The 21,946-nt window shown below is 40.4% G+C and overlaps 1 protein-coding gene across 1 annotated transcript; it reads right to left on the bottom strand.

Annotated features, from left to right (window-relative positions):
- Positions 1 to 409: 409 nt before the first annotated feature.
- sv2ba (synaptic vesicle glycoprotein 2Ba) lies at positions 410 to 14,277 on the bottom strand. Its single transcript, XM_069657973.1, has 12 exons — positions 13,800 to 14,277; positions 8,681 to 8,861; positions 6,831 to 6,982; positions 5,407 to 5,540; positions 4,756 to 4,845; positions 3,741 to 3,854; positions 3,536 to 3,624; positions 3,060 to 3,224; positions 2,800 to 2,933; positions 2,489 to 2,689; positions 2,252 to 2,411; positions 410 to 593 (listed from the first exon to the last, which is right to left on the bottom strand). The coding sequence occupies exons 1-12, from the start codon at positions 14,275 to 14,277 to the stop codon at positions 410 to 412; spliced, it is 2,082 nt and encodes a 693-aa protein (XP_069514074.1).
- Positions 14,278 to 21,946: the final 7,669 nt, after the last annotated feature.

The following is a 21,946-nucleotide window of genomic DNA, read 5'->3' on the forward strand; positions in this document are numbered from 1 at the left end:
ACCTTCAATAACAGACACATCTCATATACATCTTTCTTTTACACAAACCTCAAACAAACAAAAGTTTCTACGCTGTGTGTGTATGTGTGTGGATGAATAGAGGGATGGGCAGTTAATGATAAAAAGAAAATGACAAACACAGGTTCATAAGACGTGACAGAAATGCTGGGCAGCCTGAGGAGCTCACAGAGGGAATGGAAAGCAACCACAGGTTCACATAGGCGACCAGAAAGGTTTTCAACATGTTAAATCATATAACCATGGCAGACTCATACACACAGTTAGCACAGCACGGCCTTCCTTCCTTCCTTCCTTGTCTTTCCATGTCAGTTTTAGCTGATATTCTCCCCAAAACTTTCCCAATAGCTGTACTGTGGTTCGGAACTGGAGGCTGCAGGACTTTGGCTGTTCAAGAGAGGATTTTCTCCCGGGTTTCAGGCAGCTTGAGAGCCACCAGGCCCCCGCAGACGAGGGCGCCGAAGGCCAGGAAGATGGGAATGATCTTTGTGATGCCGATGAAGGCTGCAAAGATGAAGCTGGCGAGGATGGCGGCAAACTTACAGATCCCATTTAGGATACCGAACGCTGTCCCTCTGCAGAGTCAAAAAGACAGAGACAGATTAGATGAAGAACTTCACATGGCTGACTGATGTATATATTTTGAAACCGTAAGTTATTTTCTATTGATGATATGGGATTGCTATCATGAATAAGAATCCTGTTCAATGAGATTTCCTTTGATAGTCTTGAGTTAGGGGCAGAATTGCCTGTACCCAGTGGGTGCAAGAGAGACTGGACCAACCCTTTTAGCACAGAGTTAATAGTGGCATGTTGATTTGAACAGAGGTTTTATAACGAATGTTCCCTTAGCCCTATGTGAGTGTTGCTAGCATGGCACATTTATGCAGTCTAAATGAAAGTAGTAGAAGATTAATTTAGGCAAAACACAAAGTCCTTTCTAAAACAGTGGTTCTTTGATTTTTCAACTGGCTTATTATTTCTAGCAAGCAACTAATTATTGTGAAGGAAATAAATGACAACTGTAACTAGCGTATCAACTGAGATTAGTGATTGTGAGCTTTTTAGTTAATGCATTAGCTAACTTGTTGATGCTAACTTCTTGTCCCCTCATCCCATTTACAACCCCTGCTTCCTTATTGTTCAAATATTGAAACGTGTTTCACTTAAGTGAAATGGTTTTGAGAATAAGGACAAACTGATATGTTAACCACATGGTTAATACATTTTGCTAGACATAATAGAGTGAAACATTAATAAGAAGCAGGACAGAGCTACAACTGTCTAAATTTCTAATCACGCCTCAAAATAACGTGATTAGAAAATGAATTGTTTTCGAAGTAGCGCTTTAACACTACTGCAGTAAGTTAGTAAGCTGGGCTTGCTAATGTTGGGAATTAATGTTAGAACAATCGTTGATCAATTACTTATATTTTTTTCTCTGTGTTTATGGTTTAGTAACAGGTAAAAAAGACACCACCCATCGAGTGTTTTAGATAGCATACAGATTAGCTCTCTTACCACAGCCTGGTGCACAATTAATAGTTCAACATGTGGAAAAGGCTTGACAGGGCTTCTCTGCTTAGTTATGGTGTAAGCTTGTTGCTGTTAGGATGACTTAGCAAACAGTTAATCATATCGTATTAACACAGTGGACATTGTCCTCTGTTTTTACACTCATGCTAAACTAAAATCCTGCTATGATATCGTACAGCTATGTCCCATGTTTCAAGTTGTAGCTATGTGGGTAAATCATTTCACTGCTTCCGTATTGATCAGCAACTGAAAAGAGATCGATAGTGAACATTTTGAGGGACACTGAACAATATTGTACGCTTAAACAACATATTTAACAACGCATTCACTACAGTGAGACAACAGCTAACATTAGCATTCAACCACTTCCTAGCTAACATTTACACTGACATTGAAAGTGTTAGATGATACAATAGGAAAGGTCCTGTGTGTTTTACTTCTAGGCTTAAGTGAATGCGTTCAAGATGTGCATTGATATCTCAGAATTCATTTATACCTCTACTGTTATCATTTAACAATATCAAATGTTAGCTAGGAAGAGGTTTAATGCTATCGTTAGCCGATTTCTAATGGTGGCTAATAGGCTATCAAATGTGTTATTTTACTGTCACGGCCCAATTTCCCTCCAATTTTACTCTTGCTGGTCTTTTCAGTCCCTGATCAATTACAATAACACAGATATAACAATACACTGTACCTTTTAGCAGAGGGATAGAGTTCAACAGAAATGACCTCTAGTCCGTTCCAGGCCGCCACACTGGTGCCATAGAAGAGACACTGCCAACATATAACAGCTCCTTGACTGAAACTCAGCAGCAACAGGAATGTACAGGCCGACGATGCCAACATGGACCCCCCTAGAGAGATAGATGATTAGTTGTGAAACAGAGTAAACAAAGTATACAGAAGGTACCTTCCTTTCTGCTGCTCTCACCTATAATTCTGATTCTTCCTATCTTGTCCATGAACAATGCTGAGATGATGTTGCCGGGCAAAACAGCCAAACTGCCCAGGAAGCTGACCATGTAGATGACGATGTCGTTCTCCTCTTGGAAGTTCAGATGGCAGCCTTTCTTCGGGTGGAGGAAGGTGGTGTTCTCCATTCGACATTCTTTGAACTTCTCATGCCAGAGGTCTGGAGGGAACAGAGGGATGTGAAAGGAGGCAACGTTAACAGTGTTTGGTGAGTTTACACATCCCTAAACCTTAAGGACAATCTTAAAAATAAACAATTTTGCACCATACCTGTGTTGTAGAAGACGGTGTTTTTGATGGTGCAATTCTCAAAGAAGGTGTTGGTTGACCTGATATCTTCAAAGTAGCAGTTTTCAAAGAGAGAGTCCTCAAACTTCACAGACTTAATCTCAATGTTTGCAAACCTAAATGAAAGGAAAGACGTCTTATCAGGCTGTAGTATAAACACATTATGAATGCTGATTAAAAAGAGCATGACCCACATGTAATATGAGTATATTTATATGCAGTGTGGTGTTGAGGAATCTTACTTGTCATGGACGTACTCTCCCTCGCGGTGGATCTGGTTGACCAGGGAGAAGTTGAAGTGGAAGCGTTCAACTCGTTCTCGGTGAAACACTCGAACCTTGGACTCGTACTCCTCGTACTGCATGTATTTGATCATATCAGGGAACCACACTCCCAGACCATGGTAGCTGAAACACATAAAAACATACAAACCTGAGCACATTAAGACACACAAAATGTTCTACAAAGCTTCATACAATGACAGAAGTAAGTGAAAAAGTATTTTTTTATTTTGGCCTTTAACATTGTCTTGTTCTTTTTTTCTTTCTCTTCAGATTAGCTCGGCCATGTAGAAGTTATTAAATATCTACTTTCAAAATATTCTAAAAATGAATGATTTGAATGCAAATCTACCAGGAGGAATATGTATGTATTCTACTAGGACGTTTATGCGTAAAATCTGAACGTGCGTCTACTAGCTAATTAGCATCGTGGGTACCTGAACGCCATGCAGAACCAGACGATGACCAGGAAGAGGCCTTGCAGTCTGAGCTCTGGAGCTGACAGTGACATGATGTTAGCCATCACCTGAAGGAGGAACAGACAGACAGTTAACAGACTAATGTAAAGTCTGCAGGAGAGTGGGAAGACAAGACATAATACAAAGTTGTAATTTAAGTCTAGTGTCGGAGTTATGTGCGGACCTGTTGCAGCATGGTCATGTGTCTGACAGTCCAGCGCTGGAACGCAGTGCCAGTGTCGCTCTGGATCTCTATGAACTCGTCCTCCTGAGTTTGTGGAGTCTTGATGTTGGTCACCTTCACATAGAGAGAGGAGTTTGGACATAAAAAAATATCTTCATTTAATGATTGTGCTTCCACAGAAATTCAGAGCACATTATTGGATTTAAAGATGATGTATTGCATGTTAGATTAAGATTGCAATGTGTTGTTAAAAGGTCATCTGTGTAACATTTGCATTGATATTAAATCATGTAGAGCTCAATAACCCAACTGATAATATCTTATAATAAGCTTTTTCTTTTTAACATATTTGTTGTGATATTTTTAGTGTTACATCACCTAGCGAAGGCCTTTTATTTACAGCAAACAGGTAGCAGGAGAAGCACAGGTGTTACTAATGATGGCTCTAATCAGGGCTCAGTTCTAAGACACAGCAGCATGACCGGGGGCCAGGACCTTGAAACGGATGCAGCCAGTTGGAATTGAGCCTAATTAATTTGATTATTTACACCTGTGCACGTTGGCTCAATGAGTTCTACCTGTAAAATGAAGGTCCAGTGAAATAACCTTCACCATGTAATAGCTACAATTCATATACAGAAATATATAAAATATGCTTATTGTGACATTTATAATGCAAGAAATGCCCAAGTATTTTTATTTCCATAGAAGATATTTCAGCTTCTCACAATAGGACGGGCACTGATGTAATTGTAATAGTTAATAAGTGCTAAGCCCCAGTAAGCCATGTTAGCATGCACAACAGCAGAGCCTTAGACCTGGAATAAGCTCAATGCACCTGCAGTACTTGTTAATGTTATTAATCACACCTGTGCTTTTTCCTCACCAGACCGATAGGTGAGAAGAATGGCTGTCTTATTTTATGTGCAGCCTTTTGTTGTATTTGATTTGTTTCTAAATTGTTCAATAAGACACTTGATGATGAATAATGAGACAAATCAGCAGCGCTGCTTACAGTGAAGACTCTCTCTGGCTCTCCTTTGGCCTTCCAGTTTGTGTCGTGAACTTGTCGCAGGATCATCCATGCCTCATCATGTCGGGCGTTCTGTACAAAAAAACACACACATACAGACTTATTTATGATTGTAAACATGCACAATGTGTGTGTGTTCTGTGAAACTCTCAGGGTTTATAGCAGGTTTATTTCCCACATAAACTGCAGCTAGACGCAGCTGACTAACAGTGTTCCCATGAGGTCGGCTGCCTCTTATCAGACGGGGAGATGTGCGATAATTTGGGGGTGTGTGATAAGAACGAGCTGGAGCAGCCCTGCTGTAACACACAAATACAATACCACATGTGGTCACAGGTCTGACAATGTCCTGGATGAGAAACAGGGTGGGTGGTGTTCTGGTGGAGCCTTAGCAGCTTTTCGTTACCTTTGCACAGCAGTGGCATGTCGCTGCGGTGGCTGATGACTCGACATTTTTAACCAATCACAGCTTCATGTTTAATGCTGAACACCGTATAGGTCACAATATTTTTGTTGTTTTTATTAAACTACGTGTGTCAGCAGATAAATGTGTGTTTTGTTTTGCAGTTGAAGCAGAAAACAAAAGCACATATCTCAATGGGTAATCTCATGGGTAGCCTCATTGGACCTGACCTCCAGTAGGAATCGAGGGCTCTCCGGCATGAAGACGACTCCGATAAGCGCAGCCAGCGCGGGGAAGAGACACACCAGGATGAACAATCTCCAACTGTGGATCTGAAACTCGGTGCCGATGGCGAATCCCCAGCCTGGAAACACAGCCAGTGAAGAGTGAGGTAACAATTTAAGAACCCATATGTCCGTATCACTTTATGATCATAGTCCAAATAAACATACCTTTATTGACATTTTTTGTGTCTAATATTCTGTCTACTGCTGCACTATACTATACTATATTATTATTGAAACCATATACTGTATATTATATTATATTATTGTTGCAATTTTATTTTTATATTACATCTTTACATTATACACATATACATACTGCACCATACTACATTTGATGTCTGTTTTTACAGCTGTATTCTCTTCTACATTATGTTATACTACAATATATGATTATAATTTATTGCCACTTTTTACATGGCACCTTACAGCATATTATACTTTATACAACAGTTAGTTACGACCAAGTAATCTGATTGGATAAGAGGCATTCCATGAGTGATGATACAGAGAACAACATCACTGGGACTTTTCACTCTGTGTATCACTCCGCCTCAACCAGGTGTTCTGAACACTGTTAATTAACATTACAGTCGACCGTGTATGTCTACACTGATCGAGCTGGTGCCTCTGAATCACACAGCAGACCCTTATTTCACTGGTTGATGATAAATTAAACAAACAGATAAATGTACATGACAACAAACAGCTGATCTGTGGTGACCTGTAGACACAGAGTGCAGGAGAATGTTTGGGTTGCTTGGCAACAAAAGTCCAGTTTCAGTTAAGTTGTGAAACTAGTTGAGTTGGTGGAGCAGAAAATAATCTGTTGTTGATAATTACTGTCTACTAATATTTGTATAACTGTAAAAGCAATGTCTCACTCGAGGTGATATTGCACTGAATATTATCACGGCTGTGATTCGGTCGTAGGCAGTACAGTACAACATCACTCCCTCTCATGTGATAGTGCTTAAATATCTCATAGGCTACCTCATATCATACTGTATTATTTCATAATATACTATGTTAAAATTTTATACTGTCTTAGCACATCACATGCTGTATATTATACTTCTAAAGGTTTAAAGGATACAAAGGATTATCTTAACTGACCTGACAAAACATATTTAATGAAGCAATGTACCTGGACTTCTTTTAAAGCATTTTAAAATTCCTGATGCTGGAAAAACACCTATCTTTATGTCAATTGTTCACATTTAATTGCTGATAAAACACAAAATTTCATAAGCATAATGGTTAAGAGTCTACATACAGTTTGTGTTCTTGTTAGTGCATGTACCTACTGTGCATGTGTGTTTTTTTTGGTAATGCATGTATGTGTGTGTGTGTGTGTGTGTGTGTGTTACCATAGTGAGGGATGATTCCCCAGGCGGTGAAGGAGGCGTACAGGCCTCCCAGCATCCAGAACATGCAGAGCCAGCTCAGATGTTCTCCACGTTTATCCATCTGCAGGAACTCAGTGAAGTAGGTGTACACTATTGGGATGGAGCCGCCGATTCTGGGGGAGGAAACGCAAGAGTAGAAATAAATCTATAAAAGGAAAAGTACTCGGTTTCATTTTATCCATCCTCTTGTCTGTCATCCTCTGAGGATTTAGAGGTTTAGTGATGAAGGATTGTGAGCTCATGATTCTCATGCCTTTAGAGGACGCTCTTTTATTCTATCAAAAGTTGGTTAGCAAAAATTTCTCAAAATGTTTATTTGTCAACATTTTCACATTGGAACTGGAAAACTGTTGACTTTTGTTGTGATTTGGGTAAACTTACGCTTTTAGAGCAAATGAAGAATCAAGCATTGAGGTTTATGGCTCAGGCAGAATTATTTACAGACACATTTTATGTCACAAACTTCCTGCGGTTTTTCAGAACAGACACAAAAAGATATTAACTTTTAGGATTTGTTCATCTATCTCTGAAACAGCTATGACAAGTAAGTTAATTTGCAGGATGAGAAAAGTTAGTTAAAATCATCAGAGGATTTAGTTCAATCAGGGGTCCATTTATCAAATGTTTTATGGCTATGTCTGTCGGTTAGGGCACACTAAGATCTTCTGTCATCTATTTTCGCAGCACTAGAATTGAAAGCATGTGTATGAGATAAAATCTAAACAGCTCTTGAACCAAAATCACATCAGTATGTCGTACATTAAGACAGTCATTGGCATTTTAGTAGGTTTCTTTCATTGTTCTTTCTTTCTTTCTGTTCTATTTTATTGTAATAAAAAAGTGGGGCTGTGGAATCTGCTTGCTCTTTGTTTTTCATGAAGCAGCAAAATGGGCCCAATTCTTCTGCAGATGTGAGTGTTAATGACTTGCACAGGCTCATTATCACAGTGAATCAGCAACAGCTGAATGTTTTATTTTGGCGACCTTGTACTCTTTGCCTTTGTAAAAAAATAAAAATAAAAAGCTGAAACATTAATAAAGCAGGTCTGGGTGCACTCCGGCTGCAATCATTATAAAACAAAGAAACACGTCTTTGAAAGCTTCAAAATCAAACTCTGCACAGCAGAAAGCTTTGTTCACTTTTTTAACTTATTAGCATCCAAAGTAAATGTGAAACATTACTGAGAAATGTGAACATGAGATTCAACTCAGGTTCTTGAATTATGCACTCTCTAAGTCTACTTAAAGGTATGCAATTTGTTTGAATGGAGCTGCTGCTTATTTATCATCTTACTTAAAGCTCCTGTGAGGAACTCTCTGTTTGTGTTGATTTTGGCGCCCCCTGTGGACAAAGCCGTACCTCTTATCTCTTTGCTGATTTTGTCCTGTACATGCTTAAGTGGTGTTTTTAAACAAAAAATCTCACCCTGCTTTCTCTATCAGTCATATGTATCACTCGCTTTAAATTTGTGTCCTGGAAACTGTAAACAAAGGCAGGTTACAGTTAATTGCTTCATCTGAAACCTACCTCTCCGCCAGCAGTTTCAGGCATTAAAGATAACTTTATAGAAACAATCGATCTTGACGCTGATGGTCTGCTTTGCTTTTGTAGCTCATATAGAGACATCAGAATTAATTTCAGTCTGTTTCATAACCAGTGAAAAACTCCTCACAGGAGCTTTAAATGTCAACTTTCCTATTTTAGAACAAATATCTTCAAATGCAAATATATAGATGTGCTTTCCCCCCTCAATGTTACAGAAGGACTCCCTCCCATTAAAATGATTATTTATAGAAAATGCCAGCCTCACCCGAAGCCGGAGCAGAACCTGAAGAAGAGGAAGAAGCCGTAGCTCTGAGCGAAGCACGACAGGAAGGAGAAGACCAGGTCGATGGTCAGGACGTAGATCAGACACTTCCTCCTCCCCATCTTGTCACACAGACCCCCCCACACCAACGCCCCCACCATCATGGCTACATACACCAGCAGACCTGCAAACACACAAACAAACCTCAGTTAGAAACATTTACACATGTTAAATGTCTTATTCCTATAATACACACTTAGATCTTAACTTAGATTACATCTTAGTAACATACATGATTTTGCATACATCTGCACTCAGGAAGGAAAAACTACAGCAGATCTCCACAAGGGGGCTCCCTTTACCCTTTTATGAGCACACAGGGAGAAGTAAATCATCACACTTTGTACTGTAATTCAGTGTGAAGCTTCTTTCTTAATCAATATTTCAGACTATTCATAGTAACAACTCAGAAATATACCTGGACTGATAATAGCATTCCCAGGAAGATGAAGGTCATAGTGATTTTGAGGCATCAGAGAGTGCTTCACTTCCACAACATTCATCTTCAATATGTCTCAAAACGGCTTCTGGCTGCATTCATAAGTCACAAGTTGTCTTTGAGGATATCAGACCTGTCGTTTTTGGCATTTTATTGCTGCTTTGATTACATGCTTTATCAATGCAAGATACATTCTCTCTGCCGATTCCCTCTCAGCGCTCTGGAGCCTTTCCCAGCATGCACCAGGCAGGAAGTCAGCTCTGCCATTTATTTTGTTCTAGGAGCTGAATACTGACCAACTGTGCTGCCCATTACTCCAGCGAGGAGATAATAATGATTAGTACTTCCTCTTCATGTCTCTGTGGAGAGTAATACGCTCTCCCCTGCTGTCACAGTCAGGACTCAAACCTACAACCTCTTCACCGTGTGCTTTAAACCTTCAGACCCATACCTCCTGCCTGCTCCGTGTTTTTACTACACACAGCCCTAATTACAGTGCGACTAAGCAGCTTAATGGCACGTGGAGCCATAGTGTGCACCTTCCCTGTGGATTACTAGACTCTCCAAATGCTCCGGTGCTCCACACGCCAAGCTGCACATCCCTAACTCATTCAACAAGAGACCGCTCAGGGCAGCGGGAGACAAAGAGTCAGGGCTAACATATCACTTAATATCTCGGCCAAGTTGATGCTTAAGGCCGTGTGTGTGCCTCGAATATGTACACGGACAGGTTGACAGGGCGACCTTGCGATTAGAAGCCTTGCACCGAGGTGGAGGCCCAGGGTCAGACCCTGCAGCAACAGGCTTCTATCTGCCTCTTAATGTGTCCTTGAGCACATGAAGACGGAAGCCTATGTGGGGACAGATACATTTTCCTTTTACTTGCAGCATTTGAAAAGAACACATTCACAGTGCATTGAGCAAACATAGATGAAGAGACTGAATGTGCTTGAAATATGATATGATTCTGTCTGTAACCTTGGACATAGATAAAACAGATATGAGGATTTACAGTATGTATGTGACAAACTGAATTTGATATGACAATCTCTGTTTCATTCCAGATACAAGCAATTAAGCTAACTTTGAACATGAGCTCAGACATATATGAAACCACTGACACTTACTACAATTCATATTTACAGCCAGGTGTGACTGTTAGCTTGTTTGTTGTGGGACTAATTAAACCAACTGACAAAACTATTGCTAGCTTGCTAACTGACATCTTTTGAGCTTTTGACTAGTTTGACAACAAAAGTCTATTTAAAGAAGAAAAATAAGGTCAATTAATGTCAGTAACATTAGCATAAACAGATATTGCCCACACACTTTCAACTAGCTAGCAGCTGAGTTTTAGCTAAAGTACTTCCTGTAAGCACTGTTAGGGCCTGCGTCTACTTACGCCATTTTTTGCGCTGGCAGCTCCCACGACCTCAGTTTCAGAGCGCTCTTCACTCTGTGCTCTGAAATTGACTGTAATGTCTATTTTAAATCGCTCTGTGTGCTTAATATTTGCATTATTGAAGGAAATGTTACAAAGAAAACATTAAAACTATGAAAGGAATCGTGTCCTGACATTAGCAGCAGCTAGACCTGGAAAAGCAGTAGCTTCTCCTTCGCCATTGTTGTTAACAAAGCTGATATCTTTCTTGATTTTGATTGGTAGGTGAGAGAAAAGTGACATTGACGAGCGCAGCGGTGTTCCAAAAGTTTTTCAAACTATTTTCAACTGAGAGTGCTGTGAGCACAAGGACAAAAAGACAGCTGATGCTGAGAGCGTTTTTACACTAACTGACACTGAGCGCTGAAGACACTGAACTGCGCTGGTTTTGTAAGGACAATAAAACAGCACAAAAAATTCCATTGCTGGACACAGGCACTTAATTGCTTAGTATTAGACAAACTGATGATATCTACATTACTACCATCTTCACTAGCTAAGATATATCTGAAATCTTAATGGTGCAAACAAATGAAGTGGGTCAACTAAAACTAGCTAGAGGTTATGAAGAACTTAGGATTTTGGACAAGGATATAAGGTGGCTTATTTTACACGTCATGTTACAGTCACAGGGGTTTGTTGGAGTCTAAACAAAAAAGCTGGGTGATGAAGCTGTAATCGCACAACTGACAAAGAAAATCTCTAAAAAGGTTTAAGGAGTCAAAGTCGATCAAACAGAAAATAAACACTGGACATTTAGCTTGATTGATGTGATCTCTGTGGGTGTGCTTCGCAAGAACACTCCAGTAATAACTGCTAGAAAGCACTAAAAATCTCCAGGATTTTCCCTTAAACAGCAGCAGGAAGCATTATAAAACCACCTCATAATTTATGCATGACCTTTTAAATTGTAATTCCAGTTTGATTTCAGAAACACATTTGCTGCATTGCAAGTTTAGCACTTTCCTGGAGATAGTTAGTTAAATCTCTGCAACCACATCAAGTCTGAGCGGTCAGGCTTCTTGCACTTTCACATTATAAATCAAACAATAAAAGCTCCATTAAAGGTAAGTGCACCAACCCTCCTCTTTGTAACAAAAGGTTTAGGAGTCTTTGTGCGATACAAGGTTAGGATTAAACATTTCTGCTTCTGTGAGTCGGTGAACAGAGCATGAGCGTGAATCACATAGAATCATTCTGCAGATCTACTTCATATTCCCGTCCAATGATCAGCACTACCCTCCCGCACTGCTCAGACGCTGGGATTTCATTTTCGCCAGGCCTTCCTCCTGCTACCTCAGCCTGTCAGAGGCCTGAAGTGTATCTGACAGCTCTGCACCGGGCGCTGCAGGCCGCCAGGCTCTCTGACTGCTGCAACATGCTCCATATTAGCCTGGGAACACACACTGAATACAATCACCACTGGGTTCCTCATCAATCTCTGGCAATGCCTTCTCCCAGGAGCCTGTTGTTAAGATGAAATGAGCGATGAGCAATCTGCCACACCGCCCGGCTACACACGAGGCCGGGGAAATAAGGTGAGGGGCTTTAATTTGCAGTTTAGTTGCCGGCACAGAAAAGTGAGGAACAGACGCTTTCAAGGTACATTTCCCAGGAAGTTGGGTCTAAGCTGCATACAAATTTCAGTATAATTTTCTGGCATGTTTTCTGTTGGGATAGAATATTTGAGAACAACTGAAGCTAGCAGGCAACTGAAATAAAGGCACACTGTCCTCAATACACAGTATATTCAAAATTTAAACTACAGTGAGAGCAGCCACTTTCCCCGTATGTTATCTCACATAATTAAACAATTAACATGTGGTGTAGCATCCCTCAAGTCAGCTTCCACACTTGTCGTACCACTGCCAAGGCTCACTATCCAGTGACTCAATGAGGCTCAGTGGACCCATACACGAATAGGACACAAAATGTTGGTTCTGGTCATAATTTCTGCATTTGCCCAAAAAGAACCGAGCCTTCCCCCCTAATGTGTCCCAGCGGGTGGGATATATTTCTGTCTGACGCAGCGGTCTGCAACCATGTGCCATCAAGAGCCAAACATATGCAGGATTTTGCTTCAGCCAAGCACAACAGCCGATCATTTCACTGATGAGTTCCTCCTCTCTGGGAAATGATAGAAACTCTTCAACAGATGATTGTAATTAGCTAGGCTTGTAGCTTTCCAAGAGGCTGTATATCTGTTTTGGAAGGATGAGTTGGCAAAATCTGTTTTTAGCCATGCTAGCTGCTAGCTTGAGGGATTGTTATAGCAGTCTGTCTTCTGTCTTTTGTCAGCAACCGTTGGGGGGATTGATGAGATATTCTGTAAAACATCCGTTACATTTCCTGTACCACCACCATCATTAGCATATAGTGAAATGTCTCAACAAGTATTGGATGAATTGGCATGAAAATTGATACAGATATTCATGTTCCCCTTGGGATTCATAGCAGTAACTCTGGTGAGACCCGGAACGTTTCTCTCTTAAAATAAGTTGGTTTCTAATTAAGTAACCAACAACATTACCATCATTGCCAGTTGTATTTTGTGTTTGGTTGTACTATAATTAGCGAATGTTATCATGCTAATATAGTACCCACAATCATGAACATGGCACATTGTACCTGCTAATCTCATTAGGGAAGGCTAGCATTATGTTAGCATTTTACGCTGGCATTTAGCTTCTGAACTATTGGGTCTAATGGCATGAAATTTGGTACACATATTCTTGTTTCCCCCTAAGATGGACTGGACTAACTGTGGTGATCCCAGGGCTTTCACTTTGGTGCCATTATCACATCAAATTGTTGATTTGAATACTTTGGTTTATGATTAAATAACTGCATAACTAATAACTTTCCAATCACTTTCAGAAGTACATTATGTTTGCTTCTAATTTGGGTATGTTAAACTTTAATCTTAAACATAGTAAATTGTACTATTAGCAGCATGTTTTTCAGTGTAACTTAACAACATTACATTAGCATTTAGCCCCAGAGAGCTGCTAGCACGGCTTCGCTCCTTCCTCATTCCAACATTTTTCAACTCTTTTACCAACAGAAACAAAATAAGTTGAAATGGAAAGACTTTCTCTTTTCAGTGTTTTCAAAAAGTGGCTATTTCATTTTGTAATGACCTTATTCACCCTCTCATCATCCCTCCTTTTGTTGTCACTTACCCAGCAGTCCTTTGTCAGAGTTGGATATGCACATGTCCTTCTCAGCACTGGGCAGGACGAAGCCCACCACAAAGCCGTCCACACCATCAGCCATTAGCGCCAGGCCCAGGACGAAGAACAACATCCACTGGAAGCGTCCATGGCCGCAGTCCTCCATGATGCTCTCGTACTGCTCTGGCAGGTTCTCCTCCTCCTCCTCCTGCTGGTTGGCCATGCGCGCTTTCCTCCTGGCCTCCATCCGAGCCGCCCGCCTCGCCTCCTTGATCTCATCAGGGTGGGGGATGCCCTGGTACTCCCCCTCATACATCTGCGCGTCATCGTCTGCGCCCTCTGTAGCATCGCTAGCAGCGTCCTCCTCCTGTGGAGGGTAGTCTGTCTGGTAAGGGTAGCCATCCTGACCTCCTCCATCTTGGGTGTAGGTGTATTCTCCACCCTCTGTCATCTGTTGGTTCACGTTGTTTTGATAGGGGTCATCCATGGTTCCTGCTGGGTGTGAGCAGAGCAGGACTGACTTTGCCTCGTAGCCGTCGTACTCGAAGGAAGCTCAAGTTGTCAGCTATAATGACATAATCCTCCCGAGGAGCCGTGAGGTGCTCTAAGTGTTGCTGCAGTCTCCTGGACTCCAGGTGTCACAGGGAAACTGCCGGTAGGCTGTGGCTGGATCTTCTGAGGAGTCTAGGTCTCAAATTCAAGGCCTCAATGGCGGAGTTAGAGCACTATTAACTTCTTTGATTTGTAGATTCCTGCATGCTGAACCTATAACATAACAAATAACAGAGTCGGTCAGCATTAAAGCAAAAAAAGCATTTGTATAGCAGATACATTGCTGTGTGAAAAATTCCCTTTGGGACTGTTTGTTATCTGTTAAGTCAAGTCACGAACATCATGACCTTTGACCCTCAAACGAGGACCTTAAAAACGTTGACAAAGTCTATAAATTTGCCTGCAACATTTGAATAAGACCTTTCTTTATTGTTTTAATTTCACCCCCTCGGTTTATGTTCAATGCTTTGCACCACTGTTACTTTGCTTTAGTAACCTTTCCTTTCAGTATAATCAATTTAACTTTATTTATTACCAAATGTAATGGACATTAAAATAAATGCAGGCTGTTTTTCTACACAGAAATCAAGAGTGTCATTGGGCAGGAAAGAGCAGTTCAGGACTCCCTGTCTCCGCTGCAGGTTGCGTGTCCTTCCACACAACCAGATAATCTCTTCGTCTGCCTGCTCAAATGCTCTGACGCCATTTTGATCCATCACACAGCACTGCTGCACCAATGACACATTCAGATCTGTCTTGATTTTTAGAGCGACCAGAGGCACCAACAGGAAGACAATAACACAAATGACATTGCATTTTAGGAGTTTAGCTTGCTGTCACATTCATTAATGACATCATTGAAAGACTTGTACAGAGGAGGCTGGCACACATTCTTACAAAATTAAGCCATTGTTAGCCTGAGGCTGGATCCTCTGTTATTTAGAGATAACAATTATGATGTATTGTAGAAATGTTTGTGACAGACGAGCAAACTGCCTATGAATGCCAAACACGGCACACAATGCATGAGAAACTGACTGATTTTACATTTAAAATAACGCAAACTACAATTTAATCTCAATGTGTCAAATCTGACCCAACTGTGTGCTCAGAGGTGCTTTTGCTCTGCTGCCACTGCTTTACACACAAACTGAGAGAATCACAGGACAACCACGGTCCTTAGCATCTTGCTCAAGGGCACCCTGACAGTATTAGCTTTGAAGCTAGCCATGTAGCTTTTACAGTAGAAATTGCTGAATAATGGTGAAAGCTAACCATTGCTAAACAAAGTAAATGCTAAAAGGGTAAAAGCAGTAGTAGCACAAGTAGAGGAGAGTCATAAAGGATGCCCACTCACTCAGTAATGTTATGCTCAGTTATGCTAACATAAGCTTACATAGCCAGCATTAGCTTCTGCACATACGTTGCACAAGGCTGCTGGAGGGAAACTCTTAAGTGTATTATAACAAAGCGCAGTGCATTTTTGAAGTATTCAAGTATCATTTGTAAGAAAGACTTCTATTAATTTTTGTCTCTCAAAAGGTACATTGTCTTGTTTTAAGAGCAGATTTTCCTCTTATTATGACACACTACTGTAATACTGCTAACCATCATTTCTAAATATCTGCTCTTTAACTGTTTTTAACTGTAATATTTTGTCATCATTCACCTGATTGGTACAGTGTGTTGTGTATAACATGAATATAAATTAATGAGAACTGGAAACAAGTAGAATCAAACAGGAAGTAGTTTTTCTAGGACTAGCTACATTTTAGCTAGCTTAAATTAGCATTTAGTCTACTTTAAAACAAGTGGAATAATGATGTGAGAAGAAAAAAATCAACATTCTTTTTTAGTAAAGGTCAAAATAATAAGTAGAAACACCTAACACCAATAAAACCAATGGTTGGAGGTTTTTCTTTTGCAACATCTTGTAACATAAACCAAGGGAAGTTATACTACTTAAATGTGGACTATGGTGCAAATAAGAATAACTGATGTGATCCTCATTTGGTGTAATCATTGTTCAAGAATGTCTCTCCAAGACTGTTTGAGCATTATGATGTAACTTGTATCTTTGCAAGACACAAGTTACATCATAATGCTCAAACATTGTGTGTGTCTAAAGTACAAATATTTTTAAAATCTTTATTTTGGTGTCGGTTTTCTTAAACGGGTTATTACATTTTACATGTTTTTTTACTTCCTTAATCCAGGAACAGTTGTAGTCCAATCATTCGACAAGTATGATGACAGGTTTGGTTTGAGTTGCTCTGCTCTGGTTTGGAGCCGGGATGACGAACACTGTAATTTAATCCAGATTAAGACTGCAGATTTTTTCATTTTGCCCTTGTTGCCTCACGTTATTGTTTCATCACGAAAGTCATAGAGGCGGCTGATAGCGGCGGTGGATTATGGAGCCTGGATTGAAGCATTGAAATGTATTTTCTGCTCTTGGATTTGTACTTTAGAAATTCTGAAAATGTATGAATTAATCAATTTTGTTGCCAGTAATAACAAGTGGAATTGCAGTACTATGTTGTGCTTGCAATCATCTGAGCATCTCATGCTGTTTTTTGTTGTTATTTCCTTCAATAATGTGAATAATTCAGTAGAGAAGGTGGGAGGGTGGATGCTCGGTCTGGTTGAGGGAAGCGGCGTTGCTTTCATCATCCTGCAGCCGGCCTTTACTCACACAGCTGGTGCTTACATAACAGTCAGGCTGCCTGGACTCACTCTTCCCTCCTCTGTCTCACTCCCTCTCCGTTCTCCTTAACTTATCGATCAGTTTGTATATCAATGTATCAACTTCAACCTCCTTCCCTTAACACACACACTCTGATTCAGACGTCAAATGAAAGTTTCTGCCTGTGCAGACTTTGAATAGGTCAGAACCGGCCTTCCCCTGAGAGTGTCCCTGGTGTTGAAAAGTCAAAGAGTTCCTTTGAATCATGAAAATCAATGTGAGTCTGAGGTTTAACAGGAAGCAGAGAGGTCACATGGTAATTTACAAAGAGCTATCTCAATTTCACAAGTGACCTTTTACCGCTCAGATCATTTATTAGTTCTTCACTTCATCAGTTTCTGTAGATTGTTCTACAAAGAGCAACACGACTGCACACACTTTGGAGTTGCATTCAAATGCTTTGGTTACAGACTTTGGGACAGAGACAAACTGAGCTGCTGTGGGGGAAGTAGTTGAAGACTGTTTTTAGCTGGAGCTGCTCTTTTTTATGGAGAAACCCTGGAATTCGTTCAGTTTTGTGAATAAATCGTGGGAGGACTTTGGTGTAACCTCATAATATATTTGGGAAGAAACGGACAAAATCCATTTAAAGATTTCTGCAATGTTTCAATCATTTTCCGCCATGATTTTGAGCTATAATTACTTTTTAAAACCCTAAATGTACCACTTGTTCTACTCCCATTTTTAATAAGATTTTTTTCAAGCCCCTCAGGGTGACATTATGACACCCACACAGTTTGTACTACATGTTTTTCTCCTTGTTCACTATGGTCTGAAGTGCACTAAATTACTGAAGAAAAAGGTCCCATTACAACTACAGTTCAGCTGTTTTATCCAAACCTGACCTCTGATTTGCTTTGTCATTTGCATATTAAGAAATAATGCAGTGTTTGCGCAAGCAACTGAGCAGTTTTAGCTGATTTTTTTGCTTGAAAATGGCCAAAATAGAAAAAGTTGTCATCAGCGTGACTATATGACCTGATGTCCTTTATAAAAATGTCTTGTCCAGGTACAAAAATGGCCGACCTCTTCTACCAGCTTGCACCACCAGGGCTTCACTATGCAACGGTTTGAGTGGTTTGATTGAGATTTTACCTTGACATGAAGCGTTTCTTTTGAGAGACTGCATCTACATGTGCTGTATCCGTTTGTGGAAGCTGTCAAAGAAGTGACTTCATTTTAGTCCGAGCTCCTCTGTGACCTCAGCAGGTTAAAGGACAGTCCTCAGTGATTTCTGTGTAGGACCTGTCTGCTTACCTCTCAACTTTCAGCAACATGTTTCTGATTAAAATACTGTCATGAGGTCAAAAGTTATATTATTCTGGACCTTATCAAATATGCCATGTATGGTAGTTTAGTGCAGATTGGAATTGATTTGAATAGATGCTGATAACAGAGACGGTGGATTCGTTCTATGTTGCAATGGCAGATATTCAACCTGGTATGAGAGTATATTTTGTCCTACATATTGTTCTCCTTTCATTGGTTGAAAATCTAGCAAATGTAACAAATATTAGCAAAATTTGCTGGATTTCCTAAAATGAGAATTTATTCATGGAACCTCTCTTGTTATTTTAATGGATCTTATTATCTACTTGAGATAGCTGACTGAGAAAGAACTGCTGCTAGATTAAATTAAATCTGAAAACTAAATTATGGAAGCACAGATTTTTTTTTAATCCATATTTTTCTTCGCCTCCTCACTAACCTACAAATACAACAACACAATGCACAAACATTTAAGAGGAAATAAAGTAGTCTTACCAGAGTTGGCATTCCCTTAAAATTAAAATGACTCCAGAAGAAGCAGACATAAATTAAATATTGCTAAAGTCCAAATAACATTTTCATATGTCCAAAGCCTACATGTCAGTTTAGCCTAAGGCCGTGTTGCAGCCAGGGCTGAGGGATTAGGATACAACCTCACGATCCCCCCCCAACCACGGCCACCCCTCCCTGACCAGGGCTCATCCCTACAGGAAACTCCCCGGAACTAACCCCCCCACCACTGAGACCAAATGGTACGATCCATCAAGTGTAAATAGCAACAGGCCCTGCTGATCGTGTCTGCAAACTGTGAAGACACTCTGCAGGATTTTATGTGATACTCTTGATCTCTGCAAACGCTCGTCCACAGGGACGTCAGGCTGCCAGGGCAGCAGCTGGTGGAGAGCCTGTGTTTCTTGCTCAAGGACCCTTCAGCAGGGCAGGTTCTGGTGTAATCTGGGCCTTCAGTGGTCTGCAATCATAGTGAAGAGATCTCCAAGCGTGTGCACATTTTAGATTGCATAGAAGCCCCTACAGCAGGTAGTTATCATTATAGTGGTGGTCTATAATGGCTGAAAAGAAAAGTCTTTTGTCACATAAGCAGAAGGACGCACCACTGCTATAGCTGCCCGTCCTGTCAAAGTGTCCTTGAGTGAGACATCGACTCGCTACTGTAGCTGCTCATCTGTCCCGACTCGCTCTGGATAAGCATGTCTGCAACAAAAAAAACCCCCCTCTTCCCTTGAAGCAGGGAGGAAGGCCCGCTGGTTCATTTTGTTGGCCACGGATGAGCGCAGAGGTGATTATGGATGTGTCTGAGTGGCACCTACAGCTGGAGATGGATAATCATAGCTCTCCTGCACCACATTTCATTCCTGCCGCTTACATACAGAAAATATACAGAGAGGACTGAAGCCAAGGAGAGAGCAGCAGTTACAGCTGGATGAGATGGTGGACTGATGCCAGGCCCTTCTCACATGATAGTATGCTATATAATATAAAAAGCTTTTAATATATGGATGTGTTACTTAGGCCTCTGAAGACCCTCAGCAGATTCTGTCTGCAGTCTAATCCAGCCAAAACACCCTTATATAGCTTGTTTTTACAGGAGGTGTTTACTCTGTCCCCCTGTAATGTGAAAGTGATGCATCCTAATGTGCCTGAGTGAGCCAGACTCGCCTGAGTGTCTGCTGTGAGGAGAACATATCATACTGTACTTTAATTAGGATTTCTGTTGAAGTCGTTCTTTTAATGCTGAGCTGTGAAAAAGTATTTTGTTAATTGCTTTTACTTAAAGTTATATTTAGCTAATTTTGGACCTCATGTCTAAGTATGAAAACACCAGCAGTTGTTCCAAATGCTCTCTGTGTCTCTGTGCCCTTCTTCCGCTACCAGCGCCGTCAATTGATGTAGACAGTGGCCCAGAGCAAATACAGCCTTCAGCTTTGACTTCTTGTTCCTGCCTTTGCTACCTAAGAACAGCAAAAATGGTGTCCTGAAATATGAGACAGAAGGACTTTATGGAAAGGGTATATTTCACAAGTCTGCACCCCACCTGCATCACAAACTCCTGACCAAGCTACTCCCCCAACATCATAAAGCCTGCCCTGAGACCTGTCACCGCCTTTCACACCAAACCCGAAAAGAACAAAGGAACCACCATATTACCTTTGTACTTACCTTGTTTACTGAAGAGAGAAATCCCACAGAGGATGCATTAATGATATAAAATAATCTAAATCCATATGAGCAATCAACCCTGAAACCTGTAAACCTGCAACCACAAAAAACCGTTTACATTGTACTGGATCCAGTGTTTAAACGTGCACACAGCATCAGACGTGAATGCTGAACCAAAGGCGGCAATATCAAGCAATAACATCATAGCTTTTTCAACAATGTTTTGGCTGACTAAGATGCTCCACAGTAATCATTCGATCCAAATATGGGTGAAAAAATGCAGATGAGCGATGCTGCAGCTGGTACATGTAGTCACTGATAACTTGCTTCTGGGAGCTGAAGAACTCTATCAGAAGTTCTCGGTCAGAAGTGAGCTCGGAGGAATTAACAGTTTTAACAGGAATTCATTAACATTATAGGGACATCCATGAAACATGGCAAAAAACCCTTCTCAGTAAAAGATCTCACTTATTACATCACCAACAACCCAAAAAACTCCTCATCGTTTGCATCATCTACTGCTTCCCAACCTTGTTGGTTGCAGTCACTTAAAAGGAGATGTCTTCTTGAAACCCCTCTGCACTTTCACTGGTTGTATGTGTCCACCAGTTCTGACCAGTTTAACCAGTTTAGGTAAGGCAAGTTTAAGTAGAAAGCACCAGTCATTCATAGAGCAATTCAAAGTGCTTTACACTGTTAAAAACAGAGCATTATGAACATTAAGGGCGCTTAGTGCAAAGTGAAAGAAATATGACATTAAGCTAATATAACACATTAAAATACAACATATATTATATATAACACATTTAGTTTAAACTTGTTTTTTTCCTTGTATTGTTTGAATCTTTTTTTAGAGGTAAAATTTTGCATAAAGAAAATTAGATAAGAGAAAAATAATAATCATCACATTGTTATAAATAATAGTAATAGTTAGTAACATTATCAATAATATTACTTAATAATAACATTATTTGTTGTAGAACAAGCAATGCATTAATCTGTGACCTTTCACCTTTGTCTTTACTGCTCTTATGTGAGGGTCACTCTCCATTAATGCACGTAAATATTTCAATATAAGGAATATTCTATGTTGCAGTTTTAGCATGCTGCTTTTATTATGTTCAATCTGTTAAATGGCTCTCTTACTACATTATACTTTATAAGTTGCATGAGGGGATAATTTCAGTCCACTGTAAAATATGATAATTGTCACATCGTAGTGAACCTTTCCAGTCCATTACACAAGCTCTTCATTCATCACAGCGTCCAGTCTGCCCCCTCATCCACCCCCGCCGGGGGACATGGTACGGCCTGCTATGGGACATCATTATAGAGAGTAGATGTCTTGCATAGAGGCAAAGCTCTCTAATCCGAAGGCCAGATAATTCGAGTGCAAAGAGGATTAGCTCCA

Source organism: Semicossyphus pulcher, unplaced genomic scaffold (assembly GCF_022749685.1).
Source record: "Semicossyphus pulcher isolate SPU_LCO1_2020_fin unplaced genomic scaffold, fSemPul1.0.p SCAF_1, whole genome shotgun sequence".
Lineage (NCBI taxonomy): Eukaryota > Metazoa > Chordata > Actinopteri > Labriformes > Labridae > Semicossyphus > Semicossyphus pulcher.